Below are 15,677 nucleotides of genomic sequence, written 5' to 3' on the forward strand. Positions count from 1 at the left end.
GTGGGGGTGGGGGTGGGGGGGTTCTGGCCTCCAGACCGGGCGGGCGCGCAGGAGATGGTGCGACTCGAGGTGGCCGCTGAAGGACGGGTAAAGGGTGAAGGCCGAGCCTCGTCGCCGCGTTGGGCCGACAGAAAAATGCCGGGGTCCGGGGTCCTCGCCTTTAACGCGGCCCCGGGCGGAGGAGACGGGAGGGGGAGGGGCGGCACGGGGCGGCGCATGCGCGGCGTGGGCTGGAGCGGCTGGACAGTCCGGCCGCCGGGAGATCGCAGGAGCCCGTCGGGAGCCCCGAGAGCGCCGGGACCCCGCGCGGGGGGCTCTGAGCGGCGCGGCAGACCGGCGTCCGCAGCCTGCCGGCGCTGCTGCCCGCCCGGACCCCGGGAGCGGCTGCCAAGATGTCCGTGCCGGTGAGTACTGACCGCCGGCCGGGACCGCGACCTCGCGCAGCCCGCTGCAGGCCTAATGCCGCCGGGGCTCCGGGCTGGGGGTCGCCCCACCTGGGCCTTCTCGCGTCGGGGGATGGGGGCAGCCTGGGGTGTCTCCGCGAAGCCGGCCTCTCCGCCCCCGCCTTTCTTTCCATCCTCTCCCTGGAGAGCCGGGTCGGGCTGGGGTCCGTGCTGTCCCCCAGGAACCCTTCCACCACCAGGACGGCTAGGCCTAGTGGGGAGAGGTCTCTGCCGCTCCTTGGGAACCCTCCTCCAGGATGGCTGGGCCGGGTGAGCGGGCGGGGTCTGCGTAGTCCCCCTGGAAACCACCTAGGACAGCTGCCCTGTTGTGCTCAGGGACCTCACCGGGATGGCCAGGCCTGGAGCCCGGTCTGTACCTCTCCCGAGACTGAGACACCCTTCCCCCGGGACAGCTTGTCGGGGTGGGGATCTGCGCCTACCCCCCAGAACCGGCAGATGCACCCACTTTCCCGGGAAGTTTACCTCTGCGGCTGAACCCCCCAAGGGTTCAGGGCCCAGCCTTTTCTTCCCTCCTAGCCATGCGGGCTTCTCTTCTCACCTGACACCCACTCCTCCTAGCTCAGCAGGCAGGCTTGGGCAGACCCCCAGGGCTCCACACTTCGGCGGGCAACTGGAGGCATCTGAGTCCCACCTCCTGAGGGTGGCAAGTGATCCTGGCCACTGCTGGTCACCAAGCCTCAGGCGCAGGCCGCAGCCCGCTTTACAGATGCACAGACTGAGGTGGGGGCTGACACCCTGCTTCCTTCCGGGAAAGGGCACCTTCTGCTGGAAAGCTGTGGCCTCCAGCCATTGTTTGCTGCATTAGAGGCTTTCCCTCTGACAGGAAGGGGCAGTGGCCCAGAGCGCCTGTCCCCCTGGCCTGTTTCTGGAACTGCTTGTCACTTGGGGGACCCCGTCCTTACGGTGAAGCAGACAGTTGTGGCTTCCTGGCAGGGCAAGCGGACTTTTAATTACCCACCATAGAGTGTATGGAGATTACTGGAGGAGAGATGCTGTGTAAGTACAAAGCATTGTTATTATGGAATTAAAGATTCCAGCTCCTGCCCGCCTCCAGAAGCAGTAATGCAGAGTTACAGAAGAAAAATTAGGGCTTCCAGACCGTGCTGATGTGAAGTCCCCACCCCCATCTGTTCTGGTTCAGAGCATAATTGCCTCATCTTTAGAAAGAAAGAAGACAGAAAATGCCTGCCAAGCCCTTCTCCTGCCCTGCTTTCCTGCAAAGCTCTGGGTCTTTTCTGGCTCGGGGCATCGGGGGACCTGCCCTGATCCTATGGGCACTGACCAGAGAGATGAGGTGGGCCACCTGAGCCTGCTTGAGGGCCTGAGTCACCAGGCAGTAGTGAACGGGGCATGTGACTCCGGCCACATAAGAGGCTGGACAGCCTAAGTTTGGGACGTCTGCGCTTGATTTGGTGTTGCCTCCACAATCACAGCAGAGGTGTGGATCTGGAGTCTGGGGTGGCACCCAGACCCCTTGCCTTACAGCACTTTGGCCAGCCTTCCTGGGCTCTGTGCCTCAGTGGCCCCATCTGTAACAAGAGAGGGATGGTGGGAGGGCCAGGCTCTGAGTGTGATTTGGACAGACAGGCACTGCTGTGGACACGTGCTGTGGAGACCTGCAGTCCAGCTCTGCTCCGTCTCTACACACCGTTGCCGGCTCCACGTCGCTTCCCACCCTCCCATCTGCAGCCACAGCCCTCAGAGATTCTGCAGAGGGGAGTGGGGGGGTCTCACTCTCTGCCCCCTACATGCTGGGCTGTCAGATCACCCTGGCTCTCTCCTGGGACCTTGAGCAATGTGTGAACTGGTGGCACTGGGAGAGGAAGTTCATTTGGGGAGCAGCCATGAAATGTTCAGAAAATTGCTTTCATGTGCTGATGAGTGGTGAGGCCAGCCTCCTGCTCAAGCCCTGCTTTGTGAACCCAGAATGGTGACCGCCCATGTGGTGCTCACGGACACGTTTGGGTTTTAAGCATACCCGTTCATTTGGGCAGTCTTTTCCTGGATGGGGCTGACGCAGGCACTTTGGCCCACAGCAATTATAAAATGCTTCAGAATGGGATGGGAGGTGATGGCGGCGAGAGAAGAGGTTGGGGCGAGCCAGGTTGGGACAGGAGTGACCTCCTGAGTGTTAGAGCTGGGGGACCCTGCAGGGATCAGCTTGTCTCACTCTGTCATTTGACCCACATGGGGTCTGGGGCCCAGAGAGGGGAAGGCACACGGGGTCCTCCTGACTCCCTGCTTCGTGCTTCTTCCTCTGCCCAGAGCTGAGGGCACAGTTCACACGGCACCTGGAGGTGCACTTCCTGGCTGCTCTCTGACCTCTGCCTTCCTCTTGGGCATGGCTCTTCCGCGCCCAGCACTGTCTCTTCTCTCTGGGCAGGCAGGAAACGTTTGGAAGGAAGATGGCTGTGCCATCCCCTTCAGACCCCTGGTGGGCATTGGCATCATCCGTATTTAGGAGTGACACTGCCCCCCGGCACTGTCAGGCAGGAAGCCAGCTTCCAGCTTGTAGAGAAGCTGCCTGCTCTCTGTTCCTGCCTCTTGTTTCCTGTCTGGGAAATGGGCACAGCCATTCCAGCCCCTCCTCTGCTCCTTTATTAAGTGAGGAATGGGTCCTTTCAAGGAGCTAAGTGCTGACGTGTGTTGAGTGCATTCTGTGTGCCAGGCGCTGGGCTCGGGGAGGACCTGTAGTCTTGCCAGGGTCGCCTGGCCACTGAGAGACGGAGCCAGGGTGGGAACCAAGTCTGGCAGGATCCAAAGCCAGAAAGTGAGTGTGGCCTCTCTAATTGTAGGGGCTGTGGCCTGTTGAGCCATCCACAGAGGCCAAGGCTGCTGAGAGAGCGACCCTCTGCTCGTGGCTTTCTGAGCATGCGTTTGGGTAACCCCTTCGGCACCGCTGGACATGAGGCAGCTGGGCCTCTGGGCGGCCAGGCAGCTCGCCCGGGGCTGTGCCGCAGGGCGGCTGTAGCCCTGCGGGCCCCAGCAGCAGTCAGTGGAGATCAGCGGAGCAGGAGTGGCACCTGGTTGAACCTCTGCCAGCGGTCCCAGGGTGCCCTTTGTGCCTGGCTCTGTGCCAGCCACCACTGTGACTGGAGAGCTGGCCAGGGAGCTGGGAGGCTCTGCCCTGGGCTCACCACTGGCCTGGGCAGCCAGGCCGTGGACCGCTGGGGCCTGGTAGAACAGGCTCAAAAGAGGACAGTGGGAAGAGGCAGTGTCCAAGTCCAAGGTCCTCAGTTCAGTCTCCAAAGCACCTGGCACGCCCCTCCTGCCACACTCCTCCTGCTGGCCTTGGACTCTGCCTGGCCCTCCCTCTGCAGGAAGTGATCTTCAACCGCTGCCTTGCTCACCTCGTCACTCCTGCTCGCTCAGGGAGAGGGCAGCGTGCCAGGAAGCCATCCAGGATTCCCATCTGTGATAGTGCATTTATCGTTGGGGTTATCTGGTTGCGGTCAGGCTCCTCAGGGCAGGACCCAGGCCTGCTTGGTTCCTCTCTCTCCAGCCTATCCTGGCCACCTGCCAAGGAAGTGGCCCTGGGAGCACCGAGGAGCCCACCACCATAAAGGAGTCTGTGTCCCCGTGCAGAGAGCCTGCATCCCAGCCCCTGTCCTGGAAGCCTTGTTGGGGGCTGAGTGGGTTCCCAGAGAGGCTAATTCTGGGTGGGGAGGATATTTGGTGGGTCGAGGGCAAGGGCTCCGGAATGAATGGTGCTGGCTCGTCTGAGCTAATTACTGAACCTCTCTGAGCCTGTGTCCTCTGTATTATGGGGATGTTAACAGCACTGAGCTCTTGGGGTTTTATGAGAACTTGGTGAGGTTTGCAGAAAGCTTTTACTAAGAGGCTAATAAGTCATAGCAGCTACTGCTGTTGAGGTTATTATCTTTATCCTGCCACTGTTGACTGGTGCAGTGGCCGAGACCCACTCCTGGCCCCGGCACGACCAGCTTGGGAAGAGGAGATCAGCTCCCTGCCCCCACAATGTTCCATGCTGCCCAGCCTGCCTCCAGTAGCTTTCTCTTTATGGTAGGTTCCTTCCAGGGCCTTAGCAGTGGAATGACCCCGGCCCCTCCCCTGCCCCTGCCTGCCTTTGGGACCCCTGCCTCTTGAGCCTTGGATGGACAGGTACTTGTCCTCACCCCACAGATAGAGTGGCCTCCAGTGGGGCCACCATCTGGTCCACTGTGCCTCAGGCCAGCTGGATGCCCTGCCCTGAGGGCCCTCAGGAGTGGGTGCAGTGTTGCCGGCTTTGGAAGCTATTGGATTGGTGGGTACAAGCCTGACTTCAGATGTGGTCAGCAGCAGCCTGGCCAGCATGGAACAGGCAGGATCCTGGGTGGGAAGGAGAGCACGCCGCAGGTGGGTCCTGGCGCTTTAAGGGAGGGGACTCAAGCTTGTGGGTGAGGCAGGTGGGCCGCAAGGCTGTGAGGGTGGCACCTCGTGACCCCCCGCCTCCCATGGCCTGGCATGAGGCATGAGCTGCACCTGCCCTCCAGTCTCCTGCCCTCTCTGTGCTCATCTTTGCCTCCCCAGCCTCTGACTTGGCTTCATCACAACCACTTGCTTTGATTGCATCCTAGTCTAACCCTATTGTTTCTTTGGCTTTCTTTAGTTTGCTGGGCCATTGTCTCCCTCTCTTCAAGAAAAAAGACCTGGGTGGGGGACTTCCCTGGCAGTCCAGTGGTTAGGACTCTGCGCTCCCACTGCAGGGGGCTCAGGGTTTGATCCCTGGTCGGGGTAAGATCCTGCATGCTGCTCAGCCCGGCCAAAAAAGAAAAAAAGAAAAAGACCTGGGGACAGGTTGGGGGCCTTGGAGGTGGTGATGCATGCCCGCTCTGCCAGGAGAGGTGGTCACAAGTTGTGGCTCTAAAGTTAATCCCTTCTCTAAGGGGAATTAGAGGCTGAGGGAACTTTTTGGTAATTTTAATTTATTATTTAAACCCTGCTGAGTTCCAGTAAGGAGTTGAAGCAGATTATAACATGGATTTTTATTTATTTATGGCTGTGTTGGGTCTTCATTTCTGTGCGAGGGCTTTCTCTAGTTGTGGCAAGCGGGGGCCACTCTTCATCGCTGTGCGCGGGCCTCTCACTATCGTGACCTCTCTTGTTGCGGAGCACAGGCTCCAGACGTGCAGGCTCAGTAGTTGTGGCTCACGGGCCCAGCTGCTCTGCGGCATGTGGGATCTTCCCAGACCAGGGCTCGATCCCGTGTCCCCTGCATTGGCAGGCAGATTCTCAACCACTGCGCCACCAGGGAAGCCCCGAAGCAGATTATAGTGAAAGACACAAACAGTCTGGGATCATCAAAAGATCCAGAACTATGTACTGTATGGGGAAGGTAGGCATGCAGATTTAACTTGAAGCTCCCTGACAGCCAGGGCAAAAAGGGTAACACGGTGGGTTTAGGATTGCAGTACCTATTTTTTGGTATTCCTAATGCTATGTATTGTTTCCTCTGTGCTTTGTTTTATTTTTACCAGTTGAGACTCTCTTATTGAGGTAGATTTTCTTTTTTTTTTTAATTTTATTTATTTTTGGCTGTGTTGGGTCTTCATTTTTGCATGCGGGCTTTCTCTAGTTGTGGCGAGCGGGGGCTACTCTTCGTTGCGGTGTGCAGACTTCTCATTGCGGTGGCTTCTCTTGTTGCGAAGCACGGGTTCTAGGGCACGCAGGCTCAGTATTTGTGGCACGCGGGCTCAGTAGCTGTGGCGCACGGGCTTGGTTGCTCCGCGGCATGTGGGATCTTTCCAGACCAGGGATTGAACCCATATCCCCAGCACTGGCAGGCGGATTCTAAACCACTGTGCCACCAGGGAAGCCCCTGAGGTAGATTTTCTATGTAGTGAAATTGAAAGATGTTAGGTATACAGTTGGATAAGTTTTGACTAATGTAGGCCCCATGTAACCATCAATCAAATCAAGATAACGAACCTCTCCATCATCTCAGAAAGTTCACAAGTACCCCCTTCACAGTCAAGTGTGCCCTACCCCCTGTAAGGTGGTCAACATTCTTTTTTCTTTTTTAAAAGGAAAAACTGTGATTATCCTGTGATCTCTTTTTTTAATTAATTTTTATTGGCGTATAGTTGATTTACAATGTTGTGTTAGTTTCTAAGGTGGCCAGCATTCTGATTTCTCTCATCATGGCATGTTTTCGCCTGTTCTTGAACTTGAACTTGATGTAAGTGGAAGCATATAGTATATACTCTTTGGGGTCTGGCTTTTTTCATTCAGCAAAATGATTTTAAGATTTTCATCCACATGGTGTGTATCAGTAGTTCTCTTTTCGTTGCTGTGCTGAGTGTTCCACTTTTGACTATGAATTTATCTACTTATCCATTCTCTTGCTGATGGATATCTGTCTCTAGTCTTTCTGTGCTGTGTACTTTTAATACTGGAACATACTAGTGTTAGTGGTGGTGTAATACCCTATTTCAGTATTTTATAAAACCTGATATCCAATCATGTGTGCGTTGAGGCATGCCCAGAGAGTCATCTGTGCCCCCAAATCCTGGATTCCCCAAAGTTGCACGATTGTCAGAGTGGTGTGACCACATGCCTTCTTGTTCACAGCCCTCCCCAGGTATCCAGGGTTTGAATTCCCTCTTCCCAGGTTGGCCATGAGGTGAAGCATCTTAGGTTTTTGGGTCACCTGTGTTTCTCCCAGGCCTCTGTGCCCACCAGAGGTCCTAGTGGGGAGAGGCTTCTGGGAGAGGATGGAGCCTGTCTTGGGAGCTGACCCTATCCTTCCACCCTCCCTGGTCGGGACAGATTCCTGGTCTCCCCGCTTTGTCCCTGGCTGCCCGCCAAGACACCCCACCAGGCAGACACTCCTGGCTGCTCCCAGTTAACTCTGGATGCCCCCAGCCTGCAGGACACCGCACCACTCAAGAAGCTAAGAGCAGGGAGGGGTTGCTTGGGAGCCACTCCCTGCGTCCCTAACACCTCTGTGCTCCGCTCTTCACACTGAGGGAATTGGCATGCCTGTGCTATTCTTACAAACCTTTACTGTTATTTTTTTCTGCATAATGAACCTTAGCAAAAGATTCACACATCTGCTCATCAGAGAGGAGCCCCCAGGCACCTTGTATAAAGTAGCCCCTGCCACCAGTCTGCTCTCTGCTGTCTGCTTGGTTCTCCCACAGGCGTTCCCATGTTTATCTGTTTGTCCCCCTCACACGCCCTGGAGTGTAAGTTCCTTGAGGACAGGACTTGTTTTCCTGGCAGCCGTATCCCAGCAGGGAGTGGGTGCTGTAGTATGCGTAGTGATAGGCCCGACAACCAGCCACTCCCCACTCCCCCGGCTGAGGGGAGACCCTGCCCACCTCAGTGTTGGCTGGTGGAGCTGGGGGCAGCAGGGCTTCACAGAACGATTTTTGCTGCAGAATCTCAGACGAGGTTGAGGTTTTGTTCCTCGTGTGGTTCAGGGGCTAGGGAAGCTCAGGGCACTTGAGCAGCGGCTGGGAGGACAGGGAGGGCTTACTGGAGTGCACTTGTGCATGAGCTGTGGGCCCAAGGGAGTGTGCTCGGCAGGGCGGGGCTGGTGTGTGATGGGGAGGTGCGTGAGTGTGCTGCTGACACCGGGGTGCCGCCGTGCACTGCGCCTGCACGTGCCTGCTATCTCATGGCCTGGTGATGGGCAGGGCTCCTGGCGGTGGTTACATTTAACAGACGCACTAACCAAGGCTCTGAAAGATGCAGTGACCACTGAGGTCCCATGCCAGGTGGAATCTTTAATGGGCTCTACTCCTGTCCTTGTAGGCTACACCTGGGTGAGGGTTGGGCCTGGGTCTCCTGGGGCACATGGAGCCTTTCTCTGTAGGTTGGAGCAGGCTCAGGTGGGAGGCCCCCAGTGCGGTTCAAGGAAGGAGAAAAAGCCACACTTCCTCGGTGGCTGCTGTAGCTGTGCTCTCTTTGTGTTCACGCCTTCCTATACTCCCACCCCACTGCCCCCAGAGCTCCCAGGGTCCCTCCTGTGACTCCACTGGCCCCCTGACCCCAGCTGATGTCTGGCCAACACTGCTGCCCCTCTGGGGGTCTCTGTGGGTGTGGGCACCTGTGCTGCTATGGAAGCAGGCTCAGGGGGCAGCAGATGGCATGTGAAGTCGCCCCCTCTCCCTGCCCTGATATGCTGGAGCTGGCTGCCATGGGGAGAGGCAGGCGCAGACGGAGGGCTGGGACTGCTTCTTGACCACACCCTGGGCCCTGTCCACCCAGGCTGTCAGCCTGAGCTGGGCCTCCAGCGGCTAAGCTTTCTCTCTGAGGACAGGGTCTTGTCCCCAGCCCTTCCTTCCCCGATCCCCGTGTCCTCCCTGGCTGCGGCAGGGTGAGGCCCCAGGGAGTGGTGTCCCAGTGCCATCAGGGAGGGCAGCCTTCTCATTATGCACACGTGGGGCCTGGTTTTTGCTTCTCTGAGGCACATGGGGAGGGGGCTTCGAAGAGAAGGGAGGACTCAGGCCACGGGGTCAGCACCCTGGGCTGGGGCAAAGAGCCCCTGGGAAGTGCCCCAGCCTTGTGAGCAGAGCCGCTCACTCGCTTGATGAAGCAGGCGCCTCCCCGAAGGTGCCTCTGCTGCTGTTTAATTTCCAAATTAGAAAAGCAGTTAAAAGAATCGGGAGACTGTGTTGCTCCTTCCAGTTCCCAGTCCTTGAAAGAGCTGGAGCGGGAGGGGAGGGAGCTGCGGGAAGGTGAGGGGCACTGGGTTTGCTGGGATCCAGGCCCGTCTACCCCCCTCCGCCACCCCTAGGCTCTGTCCCCACGCCTTTGGTCCTGGTCCTGCCCCTGTACGCCGGTGTCTGGGGACTGGCCTGGGACGATGCTAAAGGGACTCGAAGGCTGGGGACTAGAGCCCACCCCCCGACAGTCCGACTGTCACCACCACTGCAGTGACAAACGGACTGCCCCATGGTTACTCCGCCCTTGGAGAGCAGGGGAGGATGGGAGAGCTCTTTATGGCTCCGACACCCGCCCTAAGCGTGCAGGCTCTGCTCTGTCTGAGATCACCTGGGGTGCTGTTCTGTGGGCACACCCCTGGGTAGCCAGGTACGGTTACATTTTTAGTTTGTAGCTTTGTCACTTCCTGGAGGTGTGACCTGGGCAAGGCACTGCCCCTCTCTGAGCCTCTGGGTGGTGGTAGTTCTGTCCTGGTCCCCAGGAGGGCAGTGAGGACTGACTGACTGTCACGGGGTGTGTGGGGTGTCCGGCCTGTGTGACAGTGGTTCTTGACGCAGGGGGCTGGCCTCTTCTCCAGGCCATCCACAGGGGTCCCTCCACCCTTGCCCAGGCAGGGCTGGCTCCGGCTTGCAGGCTGGCTTTGAGCTTGCCAGTGTGCGTGGCCAGCCCAGGGGCAAGGCGTCAACACCCGTAGCCCTACAGATACATCATTTCTTCCTGTGCCTGGGGCTGGCAGCACTCACCTCCGGCCTCAGGAAGCCCTTTCCTGCTGCCGCTCCCAGAGCCGGCCATCAGCTGACCCATCCAGCCACCCTCTGAGCTGCTGGGAAAACCAAGGCTTTAGGAGGGGAAGGGGGCTGTCTGAGTCACACTGTGCCAGCCATTTTAGCCCACTCTTTTCACTTGTCATCAGCATTTTCTTGCATGATTTTAGTCTTTGCAAGTGGCCATCTTAAGAGCTGCACAATCTTCCATTGAGAGGCTCTGGTTGCCCAACCAGTCCCCTATAGTTGGGCATTTAGGTTATGCCCCCTCTTTGTTTGCTGTTATAAATGCTGCCACAGACATTGTTGGGGCTAAAGCAAGAATAGTTCTTTGTGCTGTGGCTCTGACCTAGAGAATAAGACCCCAAAAGCCCAGAGAGCCGGAGCCGGGTCTCCCCACTTAGGGTCTAGGATCAGCAGCAGCCCTTACCCCAGGGGACACTTTAATGGACAGACGAGAACCAACGTCCCTGTGTGAGTCTTAACCACTGGACCAGCAGGGAAGTCCCTGGGCCCCAGTTCTGAACTCAGTTGTGTTTGAGGGTGGTGCTTGGGTCTCAGATGCCTGTCCTTTGGGGTCTCTGAGTGCGGCAGGGTCCTTGGCTTTCCTGCGTGTCCCTGCCCCTTGATTCCCTTTCTGCCCTGTCCTGAAGTTGCCTGCCGCAGGGGAGTCAGGGCGGACTGCACTCTAGCATCCCCACCGTCCCTTCTGTGGCCACCAGTTCTTTCCCTTCCGTGGCTGAAGTCTGTGGGATGGGGCAAGGGGCAGTAAACTGGGTCTCAACCTCTTCCTCTGGAAGACGGGGCTAATCGTGAAGCCTGTTTTGCAGGATCACTGCGGGCATGAAATGAGCACGTGGTCATAGAGACCTTGGCCCAGGGCCAGCCTGGATGCTGTCCTGGGGGCTGTGTCACTTGGCAGTCGGCCCGGGAGGGTCTGCTCCCCCATACACCCCAGCCAGAGCCTGCCCAGTGGGTGCCCCTCCCCCACTCCCCCTTGGCAGGCCTGGGAGGGGGCATTCCTCTCCCCCTCCAGCTACTCCCCTTGCAGCACATTGGGGCACAGATCCTGGGGCCTTGATTCCAAAGCGGAAATGCCATTCTGGGAGGCACAGTCTTGGGTGGGGGGGGGCGGGGAGTTTAAGTGGAAAAGGAGCAAATTTTTGAAATGCCTGGGCCAGAGCTGGGTTCTCCTCCCCCGCCTGCCCGCCCACAGGAGCAACCCCGCCCCCAGCACTGCTTTAATCCAGCCCCAGAGAGGGAGGGTCTCCGGTCATCCTCCTCCCAGGCAGCCTCCTCCTGTCTCCCAAGGCCAGCTAGGACAGAGTAAGGCCAGCCCTTTTGTGTCCCTGCCCATCCCTGCAGAGACCTCCTGCTGTCTGGCTGTGAAGCCTGGTCCCCACCCCACTCCCCACCGGAGTGGAGACCCGGGGAAAACCTAGGGACTCCCTCCAGCTCCCAGCATGGACAGATGTTCACACACAGCCCAGCTGGTTCTCATCTGATTTCTTGGAACCTGGAATGCCAGCCAGGCTGAGGGCAGGGGCAGGGGCAGGGGCAGGGTTTCGGAGTGGCTGAGCCCGCAGTTTCCTTTCTGACTTTGGGGCACAGCTTTGGGAACAAGCAGGAGAGGATACCCTAGGTAGTGTTCCCCTGAGAGCTGGCTCTTCTGTGGGGGAACTGGGCTGTTTTGAAGGTTACAGGAGGTCCAGTCTTGAGGAGGGCAGAGGGTAGCAGCTAGTTGTCCCATTGCTTCTTGAGGACTCTGGGTCACACTGAGTCCAAATCGCATTGCTCCTTACCCACACCCTATGCTGGGAGTTCTGTCCTGTGGTTCCCCGAGAAACTTTGGGGGAAATGCGGATGTCCAGATTCCCCCCACACCCGGGATTTCTGGAGGAGGGGACTTGTGGGAGGGGTTTTTTAGGAGGGGGTTCCTAAAAAACAGGAATCTGTTTTTTAACAAGCTCTCCAGGGGACCTGTGACCAGCCAGACTTGGGGTGCCCTAGCCCAGCTCCTTCCTTTTACAGATGGGAGAGGGCCTGGCCAAGGTAGCACACCTGGCAAGAGGCTGAGTCGGCCAGCCCTGGGTGTCAGGTGGAGGGGCACCTGTGGGTGCACCGTGGGCTTGTATGTATTTTATAGGCCGTGCCTGAGGGTTCTCTGCACGGTGTGCCCCACTGCTTCCCTGGAATTTCGAGCTGCCTGATGGTGTCCACACACTCAGCAAATGGGACAGTCTAGTTCTGGAGAGGCCCCATCCTAGATCTCTGCAGACCACTGTGCAACCCTGGACTGTACTCAGGGACTCTGGCTGGCTACGTAGGGTGACAGTCACCAACTTGCCCCCTAGGGAGGGGGAGCTCAGGAGAACCAAGGCGCCCTCCACTCAGTTTCTCTGTCGTGCTTCTTCCCTCCCCCTCATTCTCATCAGCATCCCTCCCACCCCCTGTTGCTGAAACAGGAGTCGTTGGGGCACAGGCGTTAGCCCTGGACAGCGCTGACTGAGGGATTGGGGTAGGGGCACATCTCCTAGAGCAGCACCGAGACAGTGGGGGACACTTCGAGGAGACTGAATTCAATTCAGAGGAGAAGGTGGGAGATCGCAAGCTTCTTGTCCCTGGGTGCACTGGAGCCTCCCGCGCACGGCTGGTAGAACATGATGCGCTCCGGTTCTACTCTCCCTAGATTACAGGGACAGCCGTAGTCCCCAGCTTCCCTGCTGTGTCTTCATATCCTGGGGCTCTTACACCGAAGGCCTGACCAGAGTCGGTGCGGTGGTCGTATTATTAGTTTTCTGCCAGCTGGGCCATGCCCCTCTAGATGCAGATCTGAGTCGGACTGCCGGATGGACACGCGTGAAATGCCCCAGGTTGGTGGGCGGGGAAGGCAGACTTGAAGCTGGTGCCTCCGGGGCTGCAACGGCCACGGGGGAGGAGGGCAATCCCGGCAGTCTTCTCAGAAGAAGGCTTAGGCCTTTGAGGAGGGTCGCGTTCTCGCCCACGGTGGAGGGCAGGGACGGGTGTGCGGAGAAAAGGCGATATCCTGCGTATCCGGCAGGCGCTTGGAGCTTAGCGCGGGTGCAAGGGTGCGGGGTGGGGGACGGTCCCACTGGGCGGCGCGTGCCCGCGCGCTCCCGCAGCCACCCGCGCCCCCGAGCCAGCGGCTCATTTGCATGGGGAGCCCGAGCGGCCAATGGGCGCGCGCGGCCGGGCATGCCGGGAGCCGGGCTGGGCCCGCCGGCCTCGGCGGCGGTGGCGGGCGGGGCGAGATGGGACCGGCGCTGTACGGCGGCGGCGGCGGCGGCGGCGGCGGCAGTGGCCGGCGAGGTGGCTGAGGCGGCCGGACCAGGACCCGGGCGGCTTTGGGGCTCTCGGGAATCCGAGAGCGCGCGGCGCGGGCAGTTCTCTGTGCGCCCTGCGGGGAGCCGGGGCCCCAGGCCGACCCGACACGATGAACTACCTGGTGAGTGCGGTCAGCGCGGCCAGGGCGGCCCGGAGTCCACTCGCAGTGGCCGGGGCGGGGTCCGCGCGCCAGGGAGCGTCGGCCGAGGTTCGCGTACCGGCTTGGAGGCGACCCAGCTCTACCCGCGCCCGGGGCGGTCCCAGGCGGGAAAGAGTTAACTGAGTGGCATTTCCTGCCGGACCTGCGGGTCCTGGGAACTACGGGCCGCTGGAGCCTCCGCGGGGGCGTGACCGGGCCGGGGTCCGAGGTCCTGGAAAACCCCCCTTCTGCCCTGGCAGGGGCTCCCGGAGGCCAAGACTGCGGAGGATCCCAGAGCCTGCGCGCCCCGGGGGCGGCTGGAAGGACCGGACTCGGGGGCCGCGGGCCGGTAGGAGAGTTCCTGGATCCGGGAAAGTTGCTGGCCGGAGGCCCGCTCTCCCCCTGCCGGCCGCTGCCTGCTGGGTGACCTTGGGCCTGTGAGCCCTGTCTCCGAGCCTCACTTTCATCGCTACGAGGAGCGGTCCGAGGTCCCTTGGACCATGAACCTTCCAGGGGCGTGAAGTTCCAAGAAGCAGGGTGGCGGTCCGTGTGTTTTGGAGTGAGGGCTGCCCATGCCCCCAGGTTAGGGGTTGAGGGCTGGGTGAGAAGTTAATAATTAACCCCCGGCCCGCCCGCGCTGGATTCCGGGACCCAGGGCGGGAGCTTCTCGGTTATTACCTACCGTGGTTGCAAAAACGGTTGTAGGAGCCGGGTCTTGGCAGGGGAGTCCAGGGCCACGCCGCGATCCCGGGGTCCTAGCCTCCGCGGGTAGAGCGTGGGAGCTGGGAGGGGCGGGGCCGCTGCTCGGGTGGCCGCAGCCTGGGCGCCCAGCCCCTCATTGCTGCTGCAGAGCCCAGGGTGGTGTTGAAGGATTCGGGGAAGCTGAGATTTGCTGAGGGCCGGGCGTGGTCAGGGGATGTGAGGGGGTTAGAGTCTGGAGAGATGTTGGGGTCTCCCATCCCTCAGTAGGAGCAGTGGTTCCCTAACTGGTCTTGAGAACAGGGAGTCTATTTCCTTGGCACTCTTAGCATCAGGAAGAGTCTAAGCTGGGAGGTACTCTCTGGGTTTGCTGTGCAGATTTCAGCCAGGCCGGGAGATGTTCCTCATCCCCCTGGGCTGGGGGACACGCCCCCCACCCATGACTCTTTCCTTTCCAGGGTGGAGAGCTGATGGTGGGAGTGGAGGGATGGCAGGGCTAACAGGCTTAGAAAAGCAGGAGAAGGGCCCAGGTGCAGGTGGAGACTGGCAGGAAGGGAGGTCTGGGAGGACCTGCCGGCAAGCTCTCCTGGCACTAGCGCCCACCACCCGCTTGCCGTGGGCAAGGAAAGAGTCCTGTAGGTGCTGGGTGGAGGCAGGGCAGGGCAGCCCCAGCTTCTGCCAAGGCAGTCACCCTCAGCTCCTGGTGACTTTTAAAAGACGGTGACTTTTACGCTTGTGCTGAACAGAGGCGTTAGCGTTGTGGGCTGGCATCATCTCCCCAGGCTTGGGCAAGGGATTGAAGTAAGGGCAGTGCCACTAGGGAATCCTTCCTAATCAGGAAGGGCCCCTAAGACACCTGCTCTCCCCGCGAGTCATACAGATGGTACCAATGGGGAGACTGAGGCACAGAGAGGGGCAGTTACTTGTCCTCACAGAACCGTATCCAGAACATAGTCTCCTGGTATGACCCCATGCTCTAGCCATGTGCTCCCCCTGCTCTGGGATTGGGGGTGCTCTGGCCCTTGGGGTGCTGCTATGCTCTACTGGGGCTGCCAACTTGGTGGGGTCTCTCTGGCTCCTTAGTAGCCCCCTCCTGGCCTCCATTATTCTTTTAGGAGATCCCACCACCCTTTGTCTCTCAGGCCTGGAGAACTCCCTCCACCATCCCCCAGGAGCCCACAGCCAGTTGGGGCAGCCAGAACCAGCCAGCAGGTGGAAGGGGGAGGAGCAGTGTTAGCGTCATGCTTGGAGGGCAGGGTGTAGGGTAGGGCGGGACAGGGTCGTTCTCCAGCAGAGACACTGGCCAGATTCCTCCTCCTCTGGATCCTTAAGGCCCCCAAATAAGGGGCTACAGAGTGGCCTCCCTCCAGGGGGCAGGCTGGGCCCTCTAGCACTGGGGAGAGGCCCTGACTCCATCTCCGTCTCGTGCTAACTTCCTCCCACCTCTGAGTGAGGAGTGAGGCAGAGTACCAGCCTGCCGTGGAAGGAGCTCAGAGGGTGGAGGGACAGGGCCCCGTCTCAGTCCCCTATTTCCATTGCGCATCCTGAAGTCAGGGGCTTGGTACTTTTTTCTGAGCTGGAGAACCCTGCTTTTTG

The 15,677-nt window shown here is 59.5% G+C and overlaps 1 protein-coding gene across 5 annotated transcripts in view; it reads left to right on the forward strand.

The window, feature by feature from the left end:
• The first annotated feature begins 230 nt into the window (after positions 1-230).
• BCAR1 (BCAR1 scaffold protein, Cas family member) overlaps positions 231-15,677 on the forward strand; it is a 35,819-nt gene continuing 20,372 nt past the window's right edge. Inside the window, exons 1-2 of one of the 5 annotated variants that reach the window (XM_061174262.1) lie at positions 13,173-13,364; positions 13,643-13,731. Coding sequence is in view for 3 of the 5 variants with exons in the window: in XM_061174259.1 (XP_061030242.1) it covers positions 393-404 (12 nt within the window). In the remaining 2 variants the exon portion in view is untranslated. Of the gene's footprint in view, positions 405-13,172; positions 13,365-13,642; positions 13,732-13,777; positions 13,965-15,677 lie in introns of those variants that run through there. The other 4 variants (XM_061174259.1, XM_061174258.1, XM_061174261.1 and 1 more) reach the window with 4 other exon arrangements.

This window comes from Eubalaena glacialis, chromosome 18, assembly GCF_028564815.1.
Source record: "Eubalaena glacialis isolate mEubGla1 chromosome 18, mEubGla1.1.hap2.+ XY, whole genome shotgun sequence".
NCBI lineage: Eukaryota > Metazoa > Chordata > Mammalia > Artiodactyla > Balaenidae > Eubalaena > Eubalaena glacialis.